A 27,070-nucleotide genomic window follows, 5' to 3' on the forward strand; every position below is an offset into this window, starting at 1 on the left:
TAATAATGTATCGGTTTCTTGATGTTTCAGTAATGGACAAGTTGGATCGAATGCAGAAAGTATGTCATCAGCGATGCAGCTGATGAACGCGGCCGTCCGTGCTTCGATGACCTCAATGGTGATGGACAACGCGGCCGGTCACCAACTGCAGGCCCAGCAGGACCAGGGCTCGGCCCTCCGGATGCAAGAAGTCCTGCTGAGGTCGCAGGCTGAGGCGGCTCTTAGGCTGGCCGTGACCCAGGCGGTGGTGGCCTCCACCTCGACGGCCGACAACGGCCTGCGGGGGCCACAGCAGGGCGGGCAGGGCTACCCCGGGCAAGTCTCCCCCGACCTCACTGAGGCCCTCCGCCTCCAGGAGCAGCGCCTCGAACAGGCCCTTCGCCTCCATGGAGACCCCAGGGCGCTCGGCTTCTCCCTCTCGGCCAATAGCCAACAGCACCACCTCAACCCATGAGACTTCTCCTATTTCTGAACTAGATCTTATGTATCTATTTAATTAGCTAATGTTGTACAAATCCCCACTGTCCCCTTTGTATTTCCATACAGCATGTATATCAGAGCATCGTGTACATAAGTTTTTGTTTGTGTTGACGCTTCCCAATTATATTTAGTTTTATGACAGCGTAAGGCTGGCAGAAATGGCTGACGTTTTGAAGAAAGATTACAAGTTTGTCTGAATGGTTCGTAGATTGGACCTTGTAATGATACTGATGAAATTATTGCAACATCTTTACAGTATAGCGATGTATATTGTTTTGAACTATCCGCCATTTGTGTCAGAATAGTTTTGATGACGTCCGGAACATTGGGTTCTGTTGTCACCTGGAAGCAAAGATAAATTCAAATTCCTCTAGTTGGGCATTATTAATTTTTAAGGTTATTTTATATCATAAATTTAGATTTAAATCGAATTTATGGCAGGCCTAAAATATTTATTATAAAAGGTGTATTGATTATAAAATTTCTATTGTTGGCGTTTATGGCTTGCCAGCTCCAGGCGTACAATGGATCGAATGTTCCAGAGGCTGATCACGCCATTTTAAGTCCTTCCTTTTATCCAATGTGTTAGTGATATTTGCGTATTTGTTAACGTGTACATGGAGAACTTACTATAATAAGTAAGCGATTATTATTTATATAATTTTGTTATTGTCTACAGTTTTAAATACCGACGCGTTTTTATAAAGTTTTGTTCCAAAATTCATGAATAGCCCGAACAATTGGTAAATTAGTGTATTTTTGAAACAATGACTATATTTAAAGAAAAAATAATTGATTTTTATAAAATTATTAAATGGCAGGGTGAAGCGAATTTTATGACTTTGGAATCTTTTAATTTGTGTTGTGATTAAAAAGGAAATGAGAAAAATTGTATTGTACGAAAAGCGAATTTCAATTGATTGTGAAAATACTATTGGTAGTAAGGAGTAAAAATCAAAAATCGGCTAAGTTTACTATACATATTAGGACATTTGAATAAAGGAATAATTATATATATAGTCGTTACAACCAAATTACTATTTTATTATTACATAGTTTAAAATAAAATATTTTAAGATTCAGCTCATTAATGGCTATATAATTTTATTTACATGAAAAAAAAGTTATATTGAAGACTCCACAGCTTCAGTCATAAAGCTCGCATCAGCCTTCTAAAATTGTTGCGTGGTAAGCCTTGTATGAAATGTATACTATGTCAATAGCTGTGGTTAGAGGTACTTGCCTTGTTTAGATTTTTAATTTTTATTCGATAGAAATTAAGTATGACGACTGATATTATTTAAAAATATTTTTTTTAATTTTAACCACTTTTATTTGTTATTTGGGGGTTGCAATTTATTATGTTTTTTTGTAATATTTGAAATCTAGATTAATGTTATTATAATATATATATATTTGTTTATTGTTTCATACATGAATTTACTAATATATTTCCTAGAAGAACAAAGAATTATATGAGTAAAGCAAAAACGTCAATAATTATATGATATTATATATGAGATGTTTTATATTAAATATATATATCAGATGTAATTGATAATATTATATTCTTTAGTATGCTGATTTTCTCAAGAAAATTTGTTTAAAGTAGATATAAACGATTAAAGAATAGATTCTGTAAAAGATATAACATTTCACTTAAAGTTGCAATCAACACGGGCACTATTAGGCAAATTTTGTTGAATGTTTTGTGTTTTGTTTTTTGGGGAAAATTATAACCTGTCAAGCTTGACCAACTTTCACAATTGGTTTTTATAATTTTTTAAGAAATTGTTCCGTTGAATTTCTTTGGTTCTGTTGTTGTTTTTTATATCTTGTTTGTGTTGTTCTTTTCCTTTTTTGTTATTTCTTTTTGCTATTGTTCCATGACCAATGGTGCTTTAATTTGTTAAGTTATGAAGACATGTTCGGCTGTTTTGTTTTATTAGGCTAAATTGATTATGTCAGGTTTGACAAAGCAATATTTAATTCTTCCCCCCAGTGAATATTTAATTTTAGACTAATTATTATATTTTTTTATTTTGTGTGGATGTTGTTAGAGTGTTTGTTTCCCTCCTATGTCTCATTTACCCCACCAAGCTCAGATATATATATATAAATACATAAATATATAAATATAAAATTTCTCCTTTTTTTAAAAAAGAATAACAGTTACTATATATCCTGTATAATATATCTCTGTAGCACTTACACATTTTGGTGCAATCTACAGTCTCTATCTTATGTAAATGGACAATACTAGGTAATTTTTTACTGTAGAATAACAGTTGGTAATCTTAAATTGCAAATTTTATGCAACTTATGTGTAAGTTAGTGAGGGTTATAAGCCTCCAAAATTATTAATTTTTTATTGGGCAATAATCTAAAAAAAAAAAAAAACAGATAAATAATATTGAAATAACCTTTATCAAAAATCAAAATCAAACTGAATGTCTTTCGGTCAATAGTCGTAAGTTATAACCCTCATATATTTGTAAATATTAATGTAAAACAATAGACCCGGTTTTATGTAAATCACCCCATAGTGTATAAAATAGATGTATATGCAGAATGCCATACGTTGGCATATCTAATCACATTTTTTTAGAAATATGGTACTGTACATATAGAAGTGTTACTTCGGATATAAGGCACTTTGCTTCAGCTTATTTGCCCTTATATTCGTTGATTTCTCTCACCTGAATGCGACGCCTCTGAAACAAAAATACTGGCTATGATGACAATCCTTCACATTTATGTGCTCCTTCCAGATCAAATCATTGTCTAATATTTTATTACAAACATTTTTTAGTCCCTCAAAAGTCTAAAATACCATACCGCTGAAAAAGACTGGGTAAAATAGACGATGAATGACCTACCTTCTTGAGCCAATGTGAACCTATTTCAATAGTGGTGATGTGAGTTGTGTGAACAAGTTTAGTTTTTCTATTATTAGTATGTTAGGTAGGGGATAAGTGGTTGTTTTAAACAGTTCATTGATAGTTTCAGTTTCGACACTTAAAACTTCACTTATTTGATAATATTTGTTTTCATCAATTCAAGATTCTGTTTCTGAAAATGTTCAAAGCGCTAAGTTCATATGAGTCATGCGTCACTGTTGAATGAGACCGAATCAACCAAAATCTCTATATTATCTTGCTATATATTTTCATTCAATGTATCCCTTTTTTATTTCCACTTGCCTGCTTCTCACTTCATAAGTTCTTCCCCATCTTTCGATCGATACACATAGAGCTTCCTCATTACTACAGACTGCAGCTTTTTTCTTGTCTACAATTCTTTTTATTTACAGGAGAAAATGATCTAAACCAAATACAAAATAGCCTACTTCTTCAAAATACAAATCAGTACAGAATAGTCTGACACTATTATCATAATATTTAAAATTTCCACAACTGAAATAGTACCAATACACGTTCTGGGCTTTCCAGGGCGTGTACCATATACACCAATTTCATGGATTTGCAATAGCCCAAAACGCCTCAGTCGGACACTGGGACGTTCAATATTCTCACTCAAATTTCCCAATGACATTGCAATAGCTCTAATACATAATAACACTTGCTATTATGTACCATATACACACAATTTGATAAGACGATAAACCGGCTTCACCATAATAGTCTGATACTATTATGTACCGATGATTGTATATAGCCCAAATTACATAAATAGTATGGCACAATTATGTACGACTACAATAGACCGTTTACATAATTAAAGATATTATGTAAACAGTATTTGTATATATTTTAATTGTACAGTCCTTTACAGGTCTATTCAAGTCATTTTTTTTCAATGCTGCAATAGCCCATTGTGCTTCGGTCCCCGCAGACTGGGGCGCACCATAATGCACCACAAATTGTGTTATTTACAATAGCCCAAATACATGGTCGTCTTCTAAAGATTACCATGTATCAACATATCTCTACTTGGCCTAGCCAGATTGAATCTCTAGATGCCGGAAACAGTTTTTACTGTTGACAATAGACAGGAACCACATTAACTGTGGTATTTGCAAAACGTTCATAATTCACTCCATAAGAACAGTGTCAATACATAATGTCAAATACTATTATGTAATGATATAACAGTATTTGCATACCTTCAGTAATCATTTGTCTCGCCTAAACAGCGAGCTTTTTCTTGTAGCAGCTTTTCTTCAGATAAAGCTACTACATTCCATAATAAAATATATTATAAAATTTTTTCTTGTAACCGTTAAGTTACAGATAAATATAATTGTAAGCTCATAGTTATTAATCTTTCTTTGTTTGCTGTGGTTTTATATTGTGGTATGCTTGAAAAACCAATCACATGCAGAAACCGTTTCCCATGTTAGTATATGTTCTCGTGTTACCATGTTAGATTTTTTACTTTTAATGTTTTTATGTTCAGTTACTCTTACTTCTTCTGTCTCCTTCTCCTTCCAGTTTGCCTTCTCTTATCGTTTGTTGGTCATTCATAATGATGATTAGTAGATTGTTTAATAGGTGCACATAAATTAAACAATTATTAAAAACTTCTGACATCTTCGTTTAGAAAAAAACAAATCTGAAATGTTATACCAACTAATTGGAAATTCGAGTGGCACCTACCAAGTTTTTGTTACTTATATGCCTTTACTTCACTTAAATACACATATGAACAATTTAGTACAATAGTTTTTACTTCTACTTTATAATCTGTTAAGTAAGCAAGAATGTTAAGATACATGAATGTTTTACAATTAACTAATTATAATGCATTCGGAGTCATTTCATATCAGAAAATGTTCAATAAATCTGTTGTTAACAATAGTACATCATAACTAATACAAATGTTGCCGCCAATGTGTTACTCGTATTTTAGTAGTTGCTGTATTATTACTTGTTCTCAACCCTGTTGTGTTGTGTTTTTTTTAAGTTGTTACTAGACCAATTTTTTTAGTGTAATTTTATTAGCACCTTCCTACCTCTCCTATATGTTTAATTGTTTTCGATTAGTCTGTTAAATAGGTGATGCATTTGCAAACGCCTATGAACATTTTCTGATATTTATATATGGTGACTATACTCTAATCAAATAGTAACCTGATGGTTTCAATAGGAAGAAAACAGTCCATATTACATATATTATTGAATAAAAACAGCCGATGAATGATGATAACATTTCATTTCATCGGCCTAACTAAACAGTATTTCTTGAAATTGTTACACCACTTCAGCATTATATAGTACATTATATGATATATAAATATGTCTATACATATAGTTAACTGGTTATAAACACGCAGCATCAGGTTATTATTTTAATTTCTGCTATAAGTCCAATATAATTGCTACGACAGTAATATTATTAGTAATATTAATATTTTGATTTGTAACAGTATGTAATAGTTTACAGGATGTCTTAGTAGTCTCAATATTTATTAGAATACATGTAATAATAATCAGCCATAATACAGTTAATATAATAAGTATTTATCTTTCTCTGATAGGTGTACCAGTAATACAGTTGTTCATGTTTGTTTGTTTGCCATATTGTCACATCACACCATTTTGGTCTATAGTAGGTTTATAATTTGCCACTTATTTGCATGACTTAAGGGGTGGTCATTATATTATGCGCACGATCATACATTGCAAACATTTGACTTTCCGGTTAAACAAATAAAAAAAAAGTGTTTACTTTGAATAGAATCAAAAAGAATTATGAAAAAAATATTTATGTAAAAATTTAAGAAAGCGTCCATTAGGCGAAAAAAAGGGAATATGTTGTATGAGTTAGAATCGTAGCAACATTTTAATTTTAAACTTGAAAATAGTTTTAACGAACCAGCCTAAAGTATTTACTCTAAGTAATGCTTTCGCTATGTTTAAGTTCCTATAGGTTTGCAATGGTAAAACAATCAAGCTCCATCTAAAAAAAAAGGAAAAAATGTGTGTATGTTATTGAATGGGTGTGTAATTTTATGTTATAAAAATAGGCCTACATGTGTAGCTACATTTATTCCTGTACATCATATGATTTATTTTTAAAAATATATTCAGATATATGTATTCTTGACATTAGGATCTTGAGAGAAAACTACTCAGAATAATTAAATGATTATGATGAAAAAAAAAATTATATACAAAGTATGGCATTACATTTAACATTTGTTTCCTCATGAATGTGTTAAGATTTGGATGTTCAAAACTCTATTTTGTAGAAATATGTATTTTGGCAGAAGTTGTTTGTTTATAAAACATTATTATGTCTTATTGATTGATACCTTTAAATTATAATAAATATAAAAAAGGAAACAAACCTACTAAAATATGTTGTGTAGTACTATTGATGTATTGGAGAATAAAATTTATTAAAGAATTATTGTTCTTGTCAATTTTAATATTTACCTAATTTTATTTAAGATAGAATAGAGAATAATTATTTTACATTTAAGGAGATATATTTTAAAAACTCTGAGTTTTACTACAATATAAAAAAAAAATGAGTAAAGTGAATAATGAAAAAAATAAAATAAAGGTTAATAGATTTGCACAATTGTTAACAAAAAGTTAATATACGAACAGACTGAAATTTCATGAACAGGTACATTTAGTTTTCCAGCATTTCAAGCCCATTGCTCGTATATTATTCTAAGTAATTCCATCTAGGCAGATTTTTATAAGTTATTGATAAAATCATACATTTAAATGAAAAAAATTTTAGCCATATTTTTTTAAATTATGAAATATTACTTTTACAAAAGTAAATTATTGGTCATAATTATTGTGAAGAAAGCTGGAAAGATAAAAAAAAAAATGTTGAATAGATTACAAACCTAGAAAGAAAACAATTTATATATATTTATCAATTTCCTTAACTATTTTTTAACTACAGCATAATTAATATAATTAATACCTGATTTTTAAAAATTTAATTTTTATTTCAACAATTTTATTTAAATTTTCAAAGCAATTTACTCCTGACTTTTATTTAACAGTGATCAAGAATTAAAAACAATGATTTTTGGTTCTCTATTAAGCACCATCTTAACTCACTTGTACAAACCATTTCTTCGTCCCTGTTACCTAAGTATACAAGACGTCCAACAACTAGAATGAAATAAGGAACAAAAAGTTTTAAAGTATGGAATGTAATAGTCTAAATATTCAATTGTTTAGTAATTATATTACATAATATGAAGAAGTTTGCTAGTGGAGTGGATATTATCTATAAAAATGTAAAGATACTTAAACAATTTATCCATTTAAGTTTTAGATTTTTTTTAAGAATCTATATTAGTGAAGCTAGGAAAAGACATCATTCCAAACCAGCAGAAATAAAACTTATATAAAGTGAATCAAATGTGCCAGAAACTTAAGAGTGGGATGTTTTTAACAAGATTACCTCAGTTTGAAAAAAAAAAAAATCAAGAAATTGCAATGTCACAAATAATGCTACAAAAAATATTACAAGACAAAGTAGAGAAATAATAAATTTGTAAAGAGAATAGGCTATGATAATAAAAAAATTTTCTTTATGTCAATAATGCTTTGGCATAGAGGTAAAAACACAAATAAAGAAATCAGTAACCCTTTAGCACAGAGGTAAAAAAACAAACAAAAATCAATAACCCTTTATTTAGCATAGAGTTAAAATCCAAATAAAAATAGTAATCATAAGAAATAAAAATAAGTGAAAGGAACTTAAAATTTGTATTAATTTAATAAATTGATATTTTGGGAACTTAATTTAAAAATCTCCTAGTTACAGTTAAGTTCTCAGTGAATCATCAAGTTTGATTTATTTATTGTTTGTTCGTTTTAACATTGAAAAATGGTCGAAATAATGAAGAAAAAAAAACTAACCTTGCTCACAATGCTTCATTAGTTGGTCCAAATTGTTCCAATAGTATATCTATATAATAGAAATCTACCAAATATATTTTTTCTCAACCGGCTATGCACAATTGTTTTCTTTGTATCTATGAATTTTTGTATGTTATACAGGTTTTTAAGGATGATAAGTTTTTAAGTTTTTAAAGAAATTTTTTTTTTGTTATTTTATAATTCAATATAAATTCCTACCCCTTGAATACAATCGAGAATATTTTTATCTTATCCTAATGAAGTAGACAACTCAATTGGCAAATAAAAACCTCACAAATCTCTTAAATATAGATTTTGGAACTGATTGATTTAACAAAGTAGGGAAAAAATAGAGAAACAGAGTTGACATTCGTTTTTCACATCTACAAAACTCTTAAATACCAATTTTTCTAGCAGTCAAAATATAATTCTATTTTCACAAAATTTTCACCTTACTGAGGCTCTACAATTTTTGTTTCCAAACACCACTCCACCAATCTACACCGAATACAAGAGTAGTTTAGGTCCAAACAAACTACAACACAAAATGGCAAAACCTTGACCTAGGTAAACAAATTAGAACCTAAGTTATAAAATAAAACATTTGAGGAATTTTCTTTATTTGAAAATACTTTTCCTTACAAATAAAGACATAAAATCTAATAGGAAATGTTATGGATTGACAGAGAAGAAATATAGCTGTTGAAAAGGTTAGATTTGGGTAAAATTCTGAGAAGTCATAAATTAACACCTTTAAATTTAAAAAAATTAAAACTGTACCCCCACTTCGTAAAAAAAGTAAGTTCAAATGTTTTCAACATAGTACTCATATTACTGCATAGTAGGGGTAATTATACACCGATCGATTTGTTTTCTTAAGGAGAATAAGAAACAAATATCAACAATTGTTCTGAATGAGCCAAAATTTCAAAAATAAGAAATGAAGTTCCTTGGGCACTCCTACTTACGCAGAACATTGCTTCAGAGACCACATAGAACACCAAGATATGTTTAAAATAAAAATTATGATAATAATAAATTTCAAACATGGGAGTTATGAAAAAGTCATGCTATTCAGATTAGCAAATTAAACTTAAAAATGTTTTTTTTTTTGTTTTTTTTTCTGACCTAGAAAAATAAACATAAACAAATTAAATATATACAATAAAAATGGATGTATATATCCAGGGAAATATAGATCTTGGTTTGCCAGAGTGGCATTATAAGATAAATTCCCGGGTCCGCTGAAGGCGGTGTCATCAATGATGACATGAGTCTGCCGTAAGCGTACTAGGAATAGGGAGGGGCTATTCCGGCTGTAAATTTAAAAATAAACAAAACACAAAATCCTATATACAAACAACTAATAGTACTATTATCGGGTTTTTATTTACCAGATGGTTTAAAATTACCATTGAACAATTCATACTGATATGAATGACCTTCAGGGTATTTCAATTTATTATTTTTCCATTTTTTTCTTCTGTACTTGAGGAATCGCTTGTGATGGACCATCCTTAACTTCCTGTGAGTGGATGCTTCATTAGAAATATTTTTGTGGATATCAAATGATTTCATTGGACCATGATTGTTTAAATTATCTTTCCACAAACGAGGCATTTCTTCACTATCAAGGTTTGCTTCATGGAAATCGGATCTAGGTTTTAATTGAACAAAGTTATCTTTTGAATTTAATGAACTAAAATTTCCAATACCAATGCTGGTTAGATTACGTGGATTTGAACTTTTCAATGTTGTTAATTTTGTAAAGTTATTTTCTTCGGTTTGTGAAGAAAAAACGTAATAAGGTGATTGATGTTTTGATTCATTGGGAGAGGACAATAGTTTCCTGGAAACTCCTTTATTACTTATTTCAGTGGCAGTGTTCTTTTCATTTTCAATTGTATCACCACTAAATAGCGAATTTTTCTTTTCGTTTCCCAGATATGGTGGAAAATCTTCTTTGTTCGAAGAATTTTTTATAGAAGTTACACTAGTTGAAACGGTTGTTGTTGAAATGGTAGAATGTTCAAGCGTGTAATATATCGATGGATGTTTTGTACTGTGCTTGAACGTAAATACATGGTGAAAAGGATTATGTAATCTATTTTTTAAAATATCATTAAGTTTGAATTTTTCATGATAAGATAAATGGTTCGTATCTACCTCTTTAACATCCTGGTTGTATTCGTAAATCAACGGCTCTTCCCACAAGTCGTCAGTTTGGTCTCGATTAAAACGCCTATAATTTTGTGTTTGCTGGTTGCAGGGCCTTACATCTTGGATCTGTTTCAGTCCAAACTCCAAGGGATTGCCTTCGTTGTCTTCCCATAGGAAAAACTCATTTTCAAAACTTTCGAGGTTCACATCGCTTGCGTTTTTCAAAATGCTGCGTTTTATATCTTTGGTCGGAGGTGGTGAGTTTTCGTATATAGAATCAGCTACGAAGGCTTCCTGAATGCTGTTTATGAGAGGACTGTGAAGCCAATTGAAGATGGACCTGGCCCATCTTCCAGGTCTCACCGCATTACTACTGCTTTTGTCATTGTTACTGAGGTTTTCCGCTCTTTTCTGGGCCCATAAGAAACTACCTTCGTCCAACGCATTAGTGATACCTGAAAAAAGGTTTTATTAAACAAATCTAATACTTAAATAAAAGAAAAACAAATAAAACTGGACAAGACAAATCAGCACTAACCACCACATACGAACCAAATCACGATTTTATTTAACCACTAGCAGATCCGGCAATGCTTCCCTATTTCTATATTTGAGAATATATATACATAAATTGAACAGTTAAAACTTTTATATCAGTAAATCTATAGATGAACTGATAAGAGGTTAACTTAGTAACATAAATGGTCTTTGATTTCTTTTGAAAAATCAATAAAATAGAATTACCATCAATATGACTCAATCAATTTACACCAAACTTTAGGTTTAGTGCTCTATGAACCGGATCAAAGGGCACAGACTGTATTAGAACAAATTAGAACTAGAGATTTAAAATAAAACGTTCGACAATTTTTTCTTTATTTGTAAACTAATATTTCGCCCTTATAAAGGCATTAGATCTAAATGTTGTTAATTTATATTAAAAGAGGAGAAATTCAGCTTTCAAAAGGCTGTTTTAACATAGAAATTGGATAAAATATGGGAATTCAAGAACTATTAATTGGTCATTCAACTATGAACAATGGTCACCAGAATAAAAAAACATCCTCCAAATAAATCAATGTGAAAAATTTCTAATTTTTAATTTCTTTAAAAAATGGTATTTAAAGGTTTTAGACCCGCTAAATAAACGAATATGGTTTACCCGGACTATTTTCCTACAATCTACTTCATACAGTCTATCTTCTTCCAAGATGTTTTTAATTGTTCTGACAAATTTATTTCATTTTAATATGAAGTTGAAAGGGACGAGTAATACAAAATTTAAGGATAATTTTTTGCCCTGTTGTATTTTAATTAGGTATTTATGAACATATTATACAGCACTTATTAAAATAAATATATTAATGTTCGATATATTTACTACATTTATATGATTAAATAGTTCTAATTCTAAGTATTATTTGAATTCATATTAGTTTTAATGATAACTTTTTTAATTTAATTATTTCTATTATTTATACAATTGCAGAATTATTTTTCCGAAGATGGCAAATGTTGTGCCGTTGAGCACATTACATAGCGAACTACAAGTGGAACTGATTGATGATTTTATCAAAAAGACTATTAATATAAATAAAGAATATTAATTCCCTCTACATTAAAGCTCGGGATCAGAAAAGAAATGAATATGAATGAATGAAATGAATTTTGTGTCCCATTACTAGTTTTGAACACCCGAGTTCTATCAAGTACCTAGTCTAAGTATCAAAATTAAAATGCTTAATCGTGTATTATTCAGGGTCAGATTTGAAGTTTTGGTCCAAAACTTTAAAAAGGCCAGGGACTTTTTGTTGTCCCTTATTTATAATATTGAAGATGGGAGAGAAAAATGAGAAACATTTTTAGAAAATAATCTTTGTCATGACAATTTTAATTTCATCACTTATGACTTTATAAGACTTTTCTCAATTCATAATAAATATTTTTTTTATTATATAACCAAATATATTTTTAAGCATCCGCTCTTAGGGGTATAATAGATAAATTCGGGTTATTGGCTTATATAAAATCAAAGTCATACCCCAATCACTAATTAATAAGTTTTCAAGTCCTCTTATACACTGTTGATGTTATCTACAATGCTGAAATTTGATGTACCTGATTAAACAATGTATGCATATACCGACACGTAGTATTTAAGCGAATGTTTAGTTAAAATATAGTTAATATTGTCTAAGTTTTTAAAATTAAATTCACCAGGAAAAAAATATATAAAAAGGTAGTGAAAATGATTGAGCTACTTGCGTCACACCTATATTTAAAACCTCTTCGACATATAGTTACCACATATAGTTCGACATATTCTACATATAGTTAATTGAAACGACTTACCTGCATTAATATTAAGGTGGAGTAGATATATTAGAGAAGCTATCCTTAACATTCACTATCAAAGTTTTTTTTCCCTTCTACTAATAAGTTTATTCAAATAATGTTTTTTTATTGTTAAAAATATATCAGATCCATCTTCTGGACAAAACAATTAATTTGTATGTAATGCTTAATTAAATAATCCCTTAAATTCTAATATCTAATAACAATTTCTTTACTGTTACAGGAAGGTTTCTTAACGTTTAGTTATTCAAGTTACTTGAATTTCCCTCCTTTTTCAACAGCTGGAAGCATAGTCGGTTATCAGCTAAAAAGGTTCATCTATTGATAAGGCTTGTTTTGTTTTTATGATAGTGGTGTGAATAGTGTTCTATCCTTCATAGATGTTATCTTTTAGTATTTCTTGTTGAATCATTAATAATTTACTCATCACCCTTCAAGTATTAAATTTCAAGTAATAATGACTTCTCTCATAGAGCAATATGAGCAGCAATATGCTGTTTCTACTGCTGACTTTACAGCAAAGATTGCTAAATTAGCTAATGTTGAACGCTGTAAGTTAATTGCATTTTTTCTCAATAAACGAGTAGTTCCTTCCTAGTTGTAATGTTAAATAAATTTGATAATTTTTCTAGCGGACAGGCGATTCTTGATACAGGAACTTGAAAAACAGGTTGAAGAACTGCGTGAGCTGGTAAGCTTTCATCTCAATTATCTCATAGGTTTAAGATTTTAATTGATTTATTGGACCCCATGAAACAAATTGTTGTTTTCTTTAGCTGGAACAGATGGAACTTGAAGTCTGTGATGTAGATCCCACATTACGTCCAAAATTGAAAACCAGAGTAGAAAGCTACCGTGCAGAACTTGTACGCTTAGAAAAAGAATTCAGCAATGCATCTATTCGAAAAAATGGTTTGTTTTTACTCAAAAATTTTCCTAAATTATCCTATCATGGTGGAATTATATATTATATTTGCAATGAACAAAGTCAGCTTTTGTATTTGAAACTTAATCATGTGAGGCACTCGGTCATAAAACATGGTATCTGACATTTTTTGTGAATTGATATTTTTGGCATAACGTTGTTTTATTTTTAAAACCTGATTTTCTCAATAGTTGAAATAATCTTTGAGAAATTTGTGTTTTTAAGAGATTTACGTTAATGTTAAGTTATTGTAAGTGATTCATAGATGAAGGTAAACCTTAGTAATTAAGGTACATTAAGCTTTGTATAAATTTTAATTTTGTCAATTACCATGTTTTGCGGCCAAACGTCTCATATCACAAGTATGCTGTTGAAAACTTGTTTTAGTATTTAATATTTAAAATGATGAGCAGAAGTTCTATAACTTAGCTTATTCTTGCTACTAAAGTTTTTTGTTATATAAACTGTCAAAGATGTATACAAATTTTCTAAGAACTTAGCAAAATATATACATATAGAAATAACCTTAACTGGATCAATGCTAATTTAAGAATCATAAATATATTATTAAAAAACAATCTATAGTAAGAACTTAAATATAAAAGAGAACATAATTTGAAATGATGGTAATAATTGCAAGATTCGATTTGTTTAATTGAATGTGCTTGCAGATTTGTATGTATATTATATTCACTCTTCGTTCATCCATCCATTCATTAAACACCAGATCCCTATCGACTGATTTATTTTGTAAACAATATAGATAAACATATACTAATTAATATTATAAACAGTAGTTAAGCCAATAACTCAATGTAATTTCATTTTGCTTACTGGAAACTTTTAAATGCTTGCCAGACAAAAATCATAATGTATAAACCATGTATTTATTCTTGGAGGACATATATTACAGAACAAAATTATTTTTTCATTCATTCATTATTCTATTATTCATGGATTAAACAGCCCACCAGATGAAATACAAATCATGATGGGTTGGGAGTTGAGTGTCATCCTGGCCACATCACCTCCTTGTTCAAGAAACAGTACTTTTTTAAACAAGTATATTATTCAATAGTCTTAATGGGTTGTTGTCTCAGTTTTTTTTTTATCTTGTGTTTTAGTTACTCTAAAGAATAATTAATAGTGTTCATTAGAACTATTTTTATACTATGTAAATTTTTATCAATTATGCAATAAAATATAATAATGTTTAAACTTCTATTAATAGTAGGGTATGGTGATCAGAACGAAATTTTTGGTGAGATCAGCATCCGAGAAGAACAAAAGCAGCAATTATTAAATACTTCCGAGACGATTGAAAGAACCAATAATAAGTTAACTGCCTGCTACAGTGTCCTATTGGAATCTGAAGATATAGGTAGCCAAGTCCTAAGAGACTTACAATGTCAAAGGGAGACTATTCAGAAATCAAGGGCGAGAGTAAGTATTTTCTTCTTTATTAATATCATATTACAGAACTATTTTGAAACATAAGTGTATCCAAGTAATTAGTTGTTTGCATTGTTAAAAAAAAATAGTAATAAATGAAAGTAGTAGATGGAGTCTGACAAAGTTGATACAAGACTATGTATATACTCTAATGTTCTAATTCTTATTTAATTTCCTCCTAGAATACAAAACTTTCCTATCGTTGGTAATGAGGAAGCAAAATAATAATAATCAATAATATAATTACTCAAAATATAATTTCATAAAATTAGATTATTATTGTGCTTAAACTTCAAATATCTCTTTTATACTTCAATGAGTTTGGTCAATTCAGGTCAAAACATCGGCACAAATAAATAAATTTTGTTTATTTGTTTTTCTTTACTGACCACACCCCCAACCATCTTCCAATATCGAATCTCTGGTCAATTATAAACATCTCATTATGTTGCATTTTTACTTCTTTGGTTAGTACGGTTGAACACGATACCAGAGTAAATTCTCTTGTGCTAAGTTTATGTATAGATATTTAAATATCTTAAATTTAACTTCTTTTTAATGTCATTGTTTGATGGGGAAAGAGATGGAAGCAAAGAAAAAAAAAAGATAGGAAGAAACAAGAGTTATTTTTGAATCTTGATCTAAACAAGAGACAAGATAATTGATTAACTTGTATGGATCCTATCCTACTTCATGAGACATAACAAAGAAGGAATATAAGGATCTTAAAAATAAAAAAATTAGGTAATTGATTATATATCAAGAGAAACGGAAAATTTTAGAGTGAATATTTTTTCCTATGTGTAAATATCTTGCTAGAGTCTAACTCTAGCATATATAAGGGCTGTGATATACTCCCATAAATATTATTATTTATTAAACAAATCTCTACAATGAAAGCGTTTAACATTTATTCACTGACTTATTAATAACTCATGTCAATGACTATGAAGTTGCAATTGTTAATGACATTCCCCTTATGGTGTATATACTTTAGATTATTTTGTGTATATATTATCTTAGTTATTGTTAGAAAATAAATTATTAGAGATAAGAAAAACTAAAACAGTGTGATTCAAAGAGCATTGCAATGAACTTGAAATTAAATAAAAGAATAATTAAAATTTATGTAACCAAGCCAAAAAATGATAGTGTATGTAAATATTTAATTTTAATAAATACAATAATTGATATAAAATTTTCAATTCTGGCCCATCACGCCAGTTTTTTTTTTTAACTTTGTGTTTGAGGTATTCCACAAAGAGGTACCGTAGACTCCGATTACTCTCTTTATTCAGGTCATCCTACAGAATTTCCTAAAGATATTAGAGTTGTTTCAAATTAACTCCAATCTATGCTTCAGTCTATGGAATACCTTAAACGCAAAATTTAAAAAAAAAACTCTTGTGATATGAGCCACTAATCAAGCAAATCAGCGATATATATATATATATATATATATTTCTCTTATTTTTTGTTTTCTCATATTTTAATTATTTATTTTCTAGCTTAGAGAAGCTGATGCAGATTTAAGTAGAAGTACACGTATTATGAATCTAATGATAGCAAGATCTAGGCAGCATAAGCTTGTTATTTCAGTTATAGCAGCTGTCTGTAGTTTAGCAATATTGGTTACCATTTATTTTTCTGTTACTCGGAGCAGTTAGTCCCTGATTCCATTAATGTAGAATAAGTTTTTAAAAAATATTTCTAATGTTCAAGAAATGTAATTTACATTCACAAATTTTATAAATGTTGTTCACCAATATTGTTATTAGAAGATAACCGCTATTGTTTTATTATAATTTATAAAAAAACAAAAAATAATTAGGTTCACAAATCATTTCCATATTTCTTTTTATTCTGCATTTAAAACTTTGTGCCTAAAAAAATATATTAGAGGTGCCTGATGTATATACCTCATGAAATTATTTGACAATTTTACAGTGTATACATTTATACATAGTTTATACAATAATGTGTTAAAAGATGTATATATTCTAAAATTTTAAAAATTTGTAAATACTTCTAAAGTATGTAACAGACTGAAAACAATTGACCTAAAGGTCTATAAATTTTAAGTACCTACTTATTGTCGGTATTGATTTTGTTATTGTTTTTTATTTATTATTTATTACTTACAAAGTATCAAGACTGTATCATTTTTTTATTAGTATAATTTGTATTATTTAGAATTGTTATTAGTTATTAAAGTAATTTTCAAAATCATCGATGTAAGGTCATTGTTACTTTTAAACCATTAAAATGTACTGAATTTAAAATCTATATTTATTTAGTGGTGTTTAGTGAGCAAAGATTTCGTGAAATTAAAACAATTAACCATGGATTAATTCAAAGGGTTAATCCATTAATCCAATTTTATGATCAATAAAATTCAATCATTTATTGTAAAATTTAAAATTCTATGATAAAGTTTTTAATTCTGAATTTAGGCATTCATTATCATGTTGAGGTGAATAAATTTATGAAAGAGCTCTGTTTTGTAGAGTAAGAGGTTATCTATGGGAAACTTTGTTAATTTATTGTTTATCTTTTGCTAATTTTAAGTTTAAATCAGTATTATATTACTATAATTAAACCCAACAATAATTAATTGAAAATGTTTCTTTTTGAATAAAATTTCTTTTATTTCCTTATGATTTCAAAAGTTTTCTTACTTAATAATCATTATAAATTATAAGTAATGGTGCCATAATTTATAGATTGACTGCATCCCCAATCCACTTTAGGCTTTTTATAAAATTTTAATTTTTTATCAATAGAATTTCTAATTAGTAATATATAATTATAATTGATTTAACTGATGTTTTATCAAAAACAAAAAAAAAACTTATGGTTTTATGATTATTGTAAGATAGTCCGGGTGGCAGTCAATAAAGGTATCAAAACATCAGTTAAATCAATTATAATTATATATTACTAATTAGAAAATCTATTGATAAAAAATTAAAATTTTATAAAAAGCCAAAAGTAGATTGGGGATGTAGTAAATAAATGTTGACACAAATAAAATTTGTTTATCTAATATTTGTTGGCTTCACTGACAACACCTCTACAACATAGATACCACTAAAATTATATATTGTTTGTACAATTTCATAAGAATGTACCTATTATTAAAGAAATTTTGTGATTATAGCCAAACAATACTCCCATCATCTAAATGTTATATAAGAATTTTTAAAAATCAATTATTGCCATCAAACTATAATAAATTGATTTATTCGGATGATGATGAACTACATTTGTTGCAAAATAGTGACTACAAAGAAAAAGGGAACACATACACATTCAAACATTAAGAAATTAAAACAATTTTTACATAAATTTAAATCTTTTACATACGTGTACAAATTAAAAAAATATGAAAAACATCAATACAAAATATTCAGTAAAATATATTTTATTTTTGATTTTGAGCTGAAAAATAATCTCTTACTTTTGTTTTTTAATATAGATTTTTTTTCAATTACAACCATGATAGTCTTAATTGCTTGAGTGCAAAAGTAATTGTGACCCATCATAAACTTCTTTAGTAGCTAAGAGATACATGAGTTAACGTTGGGATGTCCAGGGATATTTACTTCATTTTGTTCCTTGATATCAAGAATCCTAATCTTTGACTTATCAAATCATCAGCAGTCGTATCATATTCTGTTTGTAAATCATCATCAATGTGCAAATAATTGATTAATTGATTAGGTAGCCTCTTCACTCGTCTTTGGTTACAATAGACCAAGGAAACAATTAAACTAAACACTGAACAGATATGAAACCCTTTCCCTACAAAACATGGATTTAAAGTAACAGAAAAATTAAGATTCCTGTTTCTTAGCTTTTTTTTTTTTTTTTTTATGGAAACCTGGAACACTAAAAAATATAGATATAGCTATAGATAGTTCTATATATAATATAGATATAGTATAATATAAATATAGATATAGCTATAGATAGTTCTATATATAATATAGATATAGTATAATATAAATATAAATATAGCTATAGATAGTTCTATATATAATATAGATATAGTATAATATAAATATAAATATAGCTATAGATAGGTCCTCAATGGAAGACTTAAACCAAAAAAAAAGAAACACTAAAAAATGAATTGTTTTGCCCAATCAATCGTTATGATGGTTGCAGTATCCGTAATAAATACATTGCTAAAGCTGTGAAAATCACAGACTAAGAAATTTTCTACACTACAGCCGATAATTTGTTATAATGAAATCAATAGCAAACCAATATTTGTTACAATGATCTAATCTCTTAATAATGTCCTGCTCATTTTATTTTTTACTTTTATTATCAAAACTTTTTCTTATTATAAAACTGAAAAAAAAATTATTTCAGCATTCAATTTTGTGTAAGACTCTGTCATGATAATTTTAATTTTCTTAAATGCATGCCATTATCATGATACCACAATTATGATGATGGAGTCATGTAGAAAACTGGATTCTTAATATATTTTATACTTTAGGTTTTTTAAATTTTCCACACCATTCGCACAAAAATCATAAAAAATATGTTGGATCTAATGAACATGTATACTGAAACACCCTGTATATTTAATGAGATGGCAAATAATGTAAGGGTAATTGGGAGAAAAAAATTACAAATGATAATTTTAAAAAAACAAAACAATTTTACAAATATTTTATTAAAAAATATAACTCTTATATATATACTTCACCTATTAAAAATAATATAAAATTTATCAACAAATTAAGCACCGGTTTCATCAAATCACAAATCAGGACCGATTTTTGGTTTCTTATAATTTTGATTCTGTCAGCCAATTAAATGTTTGGGCTTTCCTTCCAGCAGATGGATTGATCATCACATTGATTATGGTAGGGGCATCTGTAATCTATAAAAAATACATATTTACATTAAATTAAAAGTTTATAAAATACTTGATAATTTTAATTTGAAAAATTACCTTCAAAGCTTCCTGCAAGGCATTTTGCAATTCAGGCACAGTTCTACAAAAGAAACCCTTCCCACCATAAAGCTTAGCCATTTCTTCATAATGCACATCAGGTGTAAGGCATGATGGAGGTGACCTTTACAATTAGAAACACATAAGTTATTTGGATTTTAATAATAAAAATAAGAAACAAATTTATGCTTTGATATAAGATAAAAATATTTTTATTTTTAACTTTTCATCATCAAACAGAACATTTCTAAAAGTATAATTCAAAAGAAAAGATGAGGAATGTTGGTAAAAAAAAAAAAATGTAACAGCAGTAAGGGTAAAAATACATAAGATATGAGGATAATCCGAAGAGTAGGGGGGTCCTATTTTTATAAAAATACAAAGCTATGTATATTTTCTATTTTATTTTTATCATTTGTAAGGTTAAATTTCTCAGGTTTTTTACATAATTGGCAGTTTTGTCATTGCATTATTGAAGATGCTGTAATAGTTTTTTTGTTTATAATTATGTTGAAAAAGATGAACATCTTTCAACACGTCAAACCAAAATTGCCAAGACTGGACTATATAGGTGTGAGGTTGAAATAGTTGCAGGAGTGTTGTAGTGGAAAAGGCTTAAGTCTTTCATCAACATTCCTCTTCTTCAGTTCTGAATTACCTCTCAGTTTTTTTTTTTTTAAATTGTATATTTTGATATCAGAAGACATGAACTAGACCAACAATGTTCTCTTTCAATTCCAAAACACAGTTGTCATTCATGACTTTACCGGGAGACTATAATTGTTTATACTTTTTTGGTTCAAGCAACAATTGTTACCACTACTGGCATGATTATTTTTTTTTCTCTGGTGGAATGTCCACTTGTGTAATACCCACTGAAATGAAACCCCGGGTTTCATCACCTGTGACAAAGAAGTTCAAAAATATGGAAGATAAGGTTCAGCACTCTCTCAAGCATATAGTATTGAACTGGTGAAACACTGCCATAAATAAACAGTCATAGCATCTTAAAAAATGTATGGTTGTACATATATACTGTTCTTTTGGTATACTCTAGAATCTAGAAAAATGTAAATGAGTAAAAAAAGCGTTTTTTTTTTTGCCACTATCCTAATTCTTTTTTCAAAAATCTTGTGCAGTATTAATTGAAATTTCATTCTGAAAAAGATTATGTTATTGATTTAAAAAAAAAATTAAGCAAGCCTATTTTAAATAATATAAATTTGAGCCTTTAGAGAGCTTTTTATATTTAATAGTTCTTGAGATACAGTCTTTCTAAAATTTTAATTGGTTTACTTTTTGCAATATCAAACCAAAATGTTTTACCAAATGTGAAAACCAAAAATTTTGTGAATTTATTTATGATATCATTAAAAACCACTTTATGGTACCAATACCTAGCTTCAATTTGAGTGCTAATAGAGGTCTAATCATCAAATGATATTTAATTGTACAGAAGATAACTTTAAAGATATTAACCTAAGTGAAAAATTAGCAAAATTAGGTTATCATTAAGTTATTTTTAAAAATCAATAATTTAATATTTTTCATCATGAAAGTTTGAGTAAATTTATACGAGACAGGATTATTTACATTTTTATAATTATTTTAGAAAAAAAGACTTCAAGAAGCAGACTAAAAAAAGAAAAAGAATAAAATAAAATAAAAAATACAATTCGCATGCATGCTTTAATTTTTTAAGACTTTTAGAGAGTAAAAAATAGCAAAAAACAAAAAGATTCAAACCCCATCCAAGTCAGAATCAGTCCGGCCTAACACCCATTTCTTCCTTATATTTCCTCTAATAATAGAAGACCTTACTTTTGGGATTACCCTTGAATTACTATTTTACCTTAATAATAGTTCATAGTGAAGACTGATTGTTCACAGCTCAGCCACATCACAAACAATCAGAATAAAGATATGAAATTATACTAACATAAAAACCCAAGTTGATTTCATACCACTATAAAATCAATCATATCTTGAATTAATGCAAGTTTAAAACTAAGTTATTTAAACTTTAAAATGAAGTTGAATAATTATAAATGTAACTTTTTTAGAAATATTAATTAACAGTAAGCAATCCTAAAATGAAACCAATAATTGTAAAGTTTCTAGAAAAGTGAGCCAGAATTCAAAAAGGAGAGAATGAATAAATCAAACTATGCTGCTGGTTTTGATATATCAAAAATCAAATAAATAATTTAACCTTTGTCAAATTTACTGATTATTTAACTTACACATTTCCAACATCTCCTTCAGATCGAACTTCTTCGTAAGTTTCTTTGTCTAGACCTCCATAAATTCCATTGTTGTTGACAATCACAATTATAATACCAAGTTTATACCTGCAATATAATTTAATCTTTATAAAAATAATCTATCCATAAAATAGCATCCAGTAACTCTAAAAAAAAAGAAAATAATAAAAAATAATCAATTGAAGGGTTTAGGATAAGCATATAAGCCACATGAAATAAATTTTTCAGTAGAGCAGTTTTTAAAAATTCTGCTATCCTTATTTAATGTTTTTCACAATAATATTCCATATTACAGGTAAATAAGTTAGAATCATCATGATGCATAACCTCACACAATGAATTGTAGGAAGATAGTCTTGGTGGCAGTCAATAAAGGTACAAAATAGTAAAAAAATATTTTATGGTAGCTAACGTTTGTCTCAACTTTGCAAGGGCTGATGCTTAAACGTTTTGTGGTCTTAAACCTTTAAGCATCAGGCCTAACAAAGCAATGTAAAGTGGGGTGAAACATTAGTTACCATTAAATAGTTTTTTCTACTATTTTGTACCTTTGTAGACCGCCATCTGGACTGTCTTCCTACAATATAAAATACGTTCATACGATCAACTATTTTCTTCCACTAACCCAATTAATAACTTTATAGAGAACAAACGAGTATTTTACACAAAATTGTAACTGTCATTAAAATTCTGACATGATCCATTCTTACTTGAAGCCATTGACTTTTTTTATAAGGAAAAGTTTGTAAATCTTAAACCTCATTGACCAAGTTTGTTTATCTTATTTGATGCTAAATTCACAGTTAGTACTGGGTTACGTACGAGATGCGGTTGATTTATTCTTGAAAAATAAGGTTGAAAATATAATGTTTGCCAGGTTGAAAAAATGAGAAAATTTTTCTCAGTTTTTAATTTACTTTAAGATATTTATTCTTGATAAATGAATTCTTACGAACAAATTAATACCATATGCTCACCCAGATTTCTAGTCATAATTGATAATAAGAATTATATAGTTCTAGTCTATTGTTTCTAAAGTTAATTGAAATTAATACATTACCGAAACATAGTTTCCACCTCCATTCCAGAAAATCCAAAAGCAGAATCACCCTCCACACAGATCACCCTTTTAGATGGATGGTTCTTCTGACAGTAAAGGGCTGCAGCAATTGCGAAAGCAGGTCCTACTCCCATTGTTCCAAATGTTCCTGGAATTGATCATTCCTTTCAAAATTAATACTACCAATTTTTAAAAATATATATCTTACAAGAGAGATATTTTTCAATTTTATAACAACATATTTCATTTCCTATCTTCTGAGAAAGTACATAAGTTTGAATTAATTTTCATAGAGAATTATTTTTTTTACTTAAACCTGAAACTGACTTATCGAGAATCCTATAATTGTAATATTTGTCCTTAACTTAATCTTCATCAAATATAATCACAAATTTTCAACAACTATATACTTAACACAGGTTACAATAAAGTAATTGTAAAACTAATTAAAATTGTTTACTAAACACAAATACAGAGTGCTCACAATCAATTTTTAGTTCTTTGTTCATTTGCAGATCCAATACAAATCAAAGCTTCAGCTTCTGGCAAATACTGGAAAATGCTTAAGAATACAATGTTACTTGGAATCATTTTTATCTTAGATTTCCTTCAAGCACACACTAGTGACAGTAGAGAGGTAATAATATGTTATTAATGGACATTAGGAACTCTAATGCAATCTGAAGGAATGACAATCTTCTAAACTGATTTCTGAATTAGTATAAGTAAATTTTCTCTAAAAGAAATAAATTTAATACTAATAAGGAATCGAGACAAGAGAATCCTTTATTAGGACAGTGATTCAATCCGGTTCTTGATACTGGTAGCAGTTAGCATAATACAGTTACTATGCTATATTTAAAATCACTGAAAGAGTGTTCTGATGTTATCAATTAATAAAATTTATAAAAAGAAGAGGGTCTGGTTGAAGTTAAAAGAAGCTAAATAGTAATTAAACTGTTTATTGTGAGTCAATGTTTCTCCCCACTTTGCAAGATTTCATCAAGGCTAAAAAAGACACAAACAAATGAAATAATGTAACAAAGAGAATAGATAACATGAAATAAAAGAATGAACTAAATAATTAAAAAAAATAAAAATAATATGTACAGTGAAAAGTATAAATAAACAAGAATTACAAAAAAAAGTACTAGACAATTAATGAAAACAGAAATAACTAATATAAAAGTCGATTAAAGAGAATTATAAAAATACAACACACACTAGAAGATGGAAATAAGAATTAAATTCTTTTTATTTATTTATAACATTTATTCTAATCTATTTATAACATTTTCTCTTGCTTTCCATCTTTTAGTGTCTGTCTTCATTAATTGTCTAATAATTTTTTGTAATTCTTGTCTTATTATACTTTTTACTGTACATCTTATTTTTATTTAATATAATTTTTTTATTATTATATAAAATTTCAGATATTTTAAATCATTTTTAGCTATACCTTAGTTTAATTTTATTTCATGTTATCTATTATCTTACTTTGTTACATTATTTTAGTTGTTTGTATCTTTTTTAGCACTGATGAAGCTCTGCAAAGTGGGGCGAAACTTTGGCTCACAATAAATAGTTTAATAACTATTTGTGTTCTTTGGACCACACCCAGACCATCTTCCTCTTATATTTTACACACAGTCAATTAACAATCTTCCAAGGAAGGAACTTTGTTTGAACGTTGTCCCTGATCGAATGGATAACAGGAAAATAATCCAATTAACAATATTGACTTTGTTTATATTAAATCTGGTGACAACATACCTTTAACAACAAAGCATTTAACTTAAATTGTAGGAAGATGGTCCAGGTTACAGTCAAAAAGGTATAAAAATACAAGAAAAAACTATTTATTTACTTTTTTTTAATCCCCTTTTTGGTCATTTCTAACTGGAAGAGGGAGGGGTGAGAAGAAGGGTTATATATATAGGTTACCACCCTATTTTAACCATAATTGCAGTTCAAGTTTTCATTTCGTGGGACCACAACAGAAATAAAAGTCAAGCCCCCAGGCTGAATTCGAACCAATGCCACTGCAGTCTTGAGCCAGTCAAAGCTCTTAAACTTGCTCAGCTATGAATGACTCTGTGCCTTTTTTTACTGCAACCTGTACCATCTTTTAACAATCAATCCATAATCAACTAATAATCTTGCAACATTTAACTTAAAATTAAATAGAGACTACAACACACCTTAACTAATCCATCAAGTCATGGAATGGAGAATTATTAAGTGCCTGGCCTAATTAAGCATGTTGGTAAGCAAATAAATTCCAACAATAATTACCTGCATCTAGTCTATGCCGAGCAAACTCATTGTATAACATTCCACGACCAATGTCCATTGTATTGGCTCCTTCACTGACAATTATGCTGTCTGAAAAATATAAAATAATTATTTATTTAATGATTTTATTTAATTTAAAAAAATGTTCATAAATTTTATATTCACTGGGAATTGTATCTATACATACTACCCATAACAGGATTAATAAGAACAGAAAAAAAAGTTGAATTATAATAACTGATACCCCTATTTATATATATTTTAAATATAAATAATTAGTTGTAATCCTACAACTTAAGTTCTAAACAGTTTTAATAAAGTTTGTTAAAACTTTATTATTTTTCTTTTCAGGAATCTATTTTATAACTTTTATCCACTTCTTTATTCTTTATGTCCCCCGAAAAACGTTTCGGGTTCTTCTACCTATAACCAGGTTCTAAAAATAAAATTTGCAATTAACAGTTTTACATACAATAGAGGATTATATCAAAAAACGGTTCATGAAGTTTCAATCACAGTTAAAGGAGCAGTGAACTTGGGAAACCCAACCACAAACCGAAGACTGAAGCCCAGGCAGCTGCAGGACATCCTGTTATAAGTTCTATGTTCATCAGTTCTGTCATTGTCACTCTAAAATTTTATTTTATTTTAATTTTTTTTCTCTTCATATTTTTCTTAAATTAACTTTTTTTTCCCATTAGAAGTCAATTATTTATTTTGTTAAATTCTTAAATATCATTGGTTTTGTTATTAACTTTGCTTTTATATTTCATTAAGAATTATTATTTTTATATATTTATTTTAACTTAATTTTTTTATTATTTTATAATGCTACTTATAGTTAGGGGTGTCTTTTGTATGAGACTATACTCCCCATAATCACTTGTTAAAAAAAAAAAAATGTACCTCTTACATTAACCATGTAAGGCCTCCAAACCGATCTGGTATTAAATAAAAAAAAAACAGTTTTACAATTAACATATAGTTACAGACAATTCAGTTTGGAATATATGAAAAATGATTTCAATTTAAAATAACATAACCACAAATTAATAATAAGGTAAGGAAAAAAAAATAAGAACAATAACTAGCAAATTTGGTTTACATTCAAAACATTTTAGTTTTGTAAATGGTTATAAATTAGTGAAGTGAATTTATATACAGTTAAATATTGAATTATTTGAAGGTGAATGTGTACAAATTTTTTTCATTAAAATACAATGTAAACTTTGTTGATTGTAACTTTAT

The 27,070-nt window shown here is 28.3% G+C and overlaps 4 protein-coding genes across 17 annotated transcripts in view; 2 read left to right on the forward strand and 2 right to left on the reverse strand.

Moving 5' to 3' along the window:
- LOC106686452 (zinc finger protein 768) overlaps positions 1 to 6,853 on the forward strand; it is a 402,036-nt gene extending 395,183 nt beyond the window's left edge. For all 9 annotated transcript variants that reach the window (XM_067053093.1, XM_067053099.1, XM_067053098.1 and 6 more), the window contains one exon: positions 31 to 6,853. In XM_067053093.1, coding sequence (XP_066909194.1) covers positions 31 to 454 — 424 coding nt within the window. In that variant the 3' untranslated portion in view covers positions 455 to 6,853. The remainder of the gene's footprint in view (positions 1 to 30) is intronic.
- Positions 6,854 to 7,459: 606 nt separating this feature from the next.
- On the reverse strand, positions 7,460 to 13,070 carry LOC106686455 (uncharacterized). Of its 2 annotated transcripts, XM_014429790.3 has the most exons (3): positions 12,852 to 13,070; positions 9,752 to 10,954; positions 7,460 to 7,583 (listed from the first exon to the last, which is right to left on the reverse strand). In XM_014429790.3, exons 1-3 carry the CDS (start codon positions 12,901 to 12,903, stop codon positions 7,465 to 7,467), a joined length of 1,374 nt encoding a protein of 457 aa, XP_014285276.1. In that variant the 5' UTR covers positions 12,904 to 13,070; the 3' UTR covers positions 7,460 to 7,464. The 2 variants fall into 2 exon arrangements, with proteins under 2 accessions (XP_014285276.1, XP_066909192.1); XM_067053091.1 differs by lacking the exon at positions 7,460 to 7,583 and having other exon boundaries at positions 9,707 to 10,954.
- Positions 13,071 to 13,167: 97 nt separating this feature from the next.
- LOC106686456 (vesicle transport through interaction with t-SNAREs homolog 1A) lies at positions 13,168 to 24,165 on the forward strand. 3 transcript variants are annotated; one of them, XM_024363305.2, is made up of 5 exons: positions 13,168 to 13,405; positions 13,487 to 13,545; positions 13,631 to 13,766; positions 15,011 to 15,222; positions 24,043 to 24,165. In XM_024363305.2, the coding sequence occupies exons 1-5, from the start codon at positions 13,312 to 13,314 to the stop codon at positions 24,127 to 24,129; spliced, it is 588 nt and encodes a 195-aa protein (XP_024219073.1). In that variant the 5' UTR covers positions 13,168 to 13,311; the 3' UTR covers positions 24,130 to 24,165. The 3 variants fall into 3 exon arrangements, with proteins under 3 accessions (XP_024219073.1, XP_014285277.1, XP_066909193.1); XM_014429791.3 differs by lacking the exon at positions 24,043 to 24,165 and adding an exon at positions 16,740 to 17,891; XM_067053092.1 differs by lacking the exon at positions 24,043 to 24,165 and adding an exon at positions 16,740 to 17,891 and having other exon boundaries at positions 15,014 to 15,222.
- Hacl (2-hydroxyacyl-CoA lyase) overlaps positions 19,884 to 27,070 on the reverse strand; it is a 17,442-nt gene continuing 10,255 nt past the window's right edge. For all 3 annotated transcript variants that reach the window (XM_014429786.3, XM_014429789.3, XM_014429787.3), the window contains exons 9-13: positions 25,823 to 25,912; positions 23,528 to 23,675; positions 22,447 to 22,554; positions 20,204 to 20,327; positions 19,884 to 20,131 (exon numbers count right to left, since the gene is read on the reverse strand). In XM_014429786.3, the coding sequence (XP_014285272.1) occupies positions 20,036 to 20,131; positions 20,204 to 20,327; positions 22,447 to 22,554; positions 23,528 to 23,675; positions 25,823 to 25,912 (566 nt within the window). In that variant the 3' untranslated portion in view covers positions 19,884 to 20,035. The remainder of the gene's footprint in view (positions 20,132 to 20,203; positions 20,328 to 22,446; positions 22,555 to 23,527; positions 23,676 to 25,822; positions 25,913 to 27,070) is intronic.

The sequence above is a fragment of the Halyomorpha halys genome, unplaced genomic scaffold, assembly GCF_000696795.3.
Source record: "Halyomorpha halys isolate HHAL.00 unplaced genomic scaffold, Hhal_1.1 Scaffold821.1, whole genome shotgun sequence".
Taxonomy (NCBI): domain Eukaryota; kingdom Metazoa; phylum Arthropoda; class Insecta; order Hemiptera; family Pentatomidae; genus Halyomorpha; species Halyomorpha halys.

Excerpts from the sequence above, each read along its gene's own strand:
- LOC106686455 (XM_014429790.3), bottom strand. The coding sequence starts at position 12,903 with ATGTTAAGGATAGCTTCTCTAATATATCTACTCCACCTTAATATTAAT. Across the intron at positions 10,955-12,851 it reads CCACCTTAATATTAATGCAG|GTATCACTAATGCGTTGGAC; the intron begins GTAAGTCGTTTC and ends ACCTTTTTTCAG. Across the intron at positions 7,584-9,751 it reads TCAGTATGAATTGTTCAATG|TTGTTGGACGTCTTGTATAC; the intron begins GTAATTTTAAAC and ends ATTTCATTCTAG.
- LOC106686456 (XM_014429791.3), top strand. The coding sequence starts at position 13,312 with ATGACTTCTCTCATAGAGCAATATGAGCAGCAATATGCTGTTTCTACT. Across the intron at positions 13,406-13,486 it reads ATTAGCTAATGTTGAACGCT|CGGACAGGCGATTCTTGATA; the intron begins GTAAGTTAATTG and ends TAATTTTTCTAG. Across the intron at positions 15,223-16,739 it reads TTCAGAAATCAAGGGCGAGA|CTTAGAGAAGCTGATGCAGA; the intron begins GTAAGTATTTTC and ends TTTATTTTCTAG.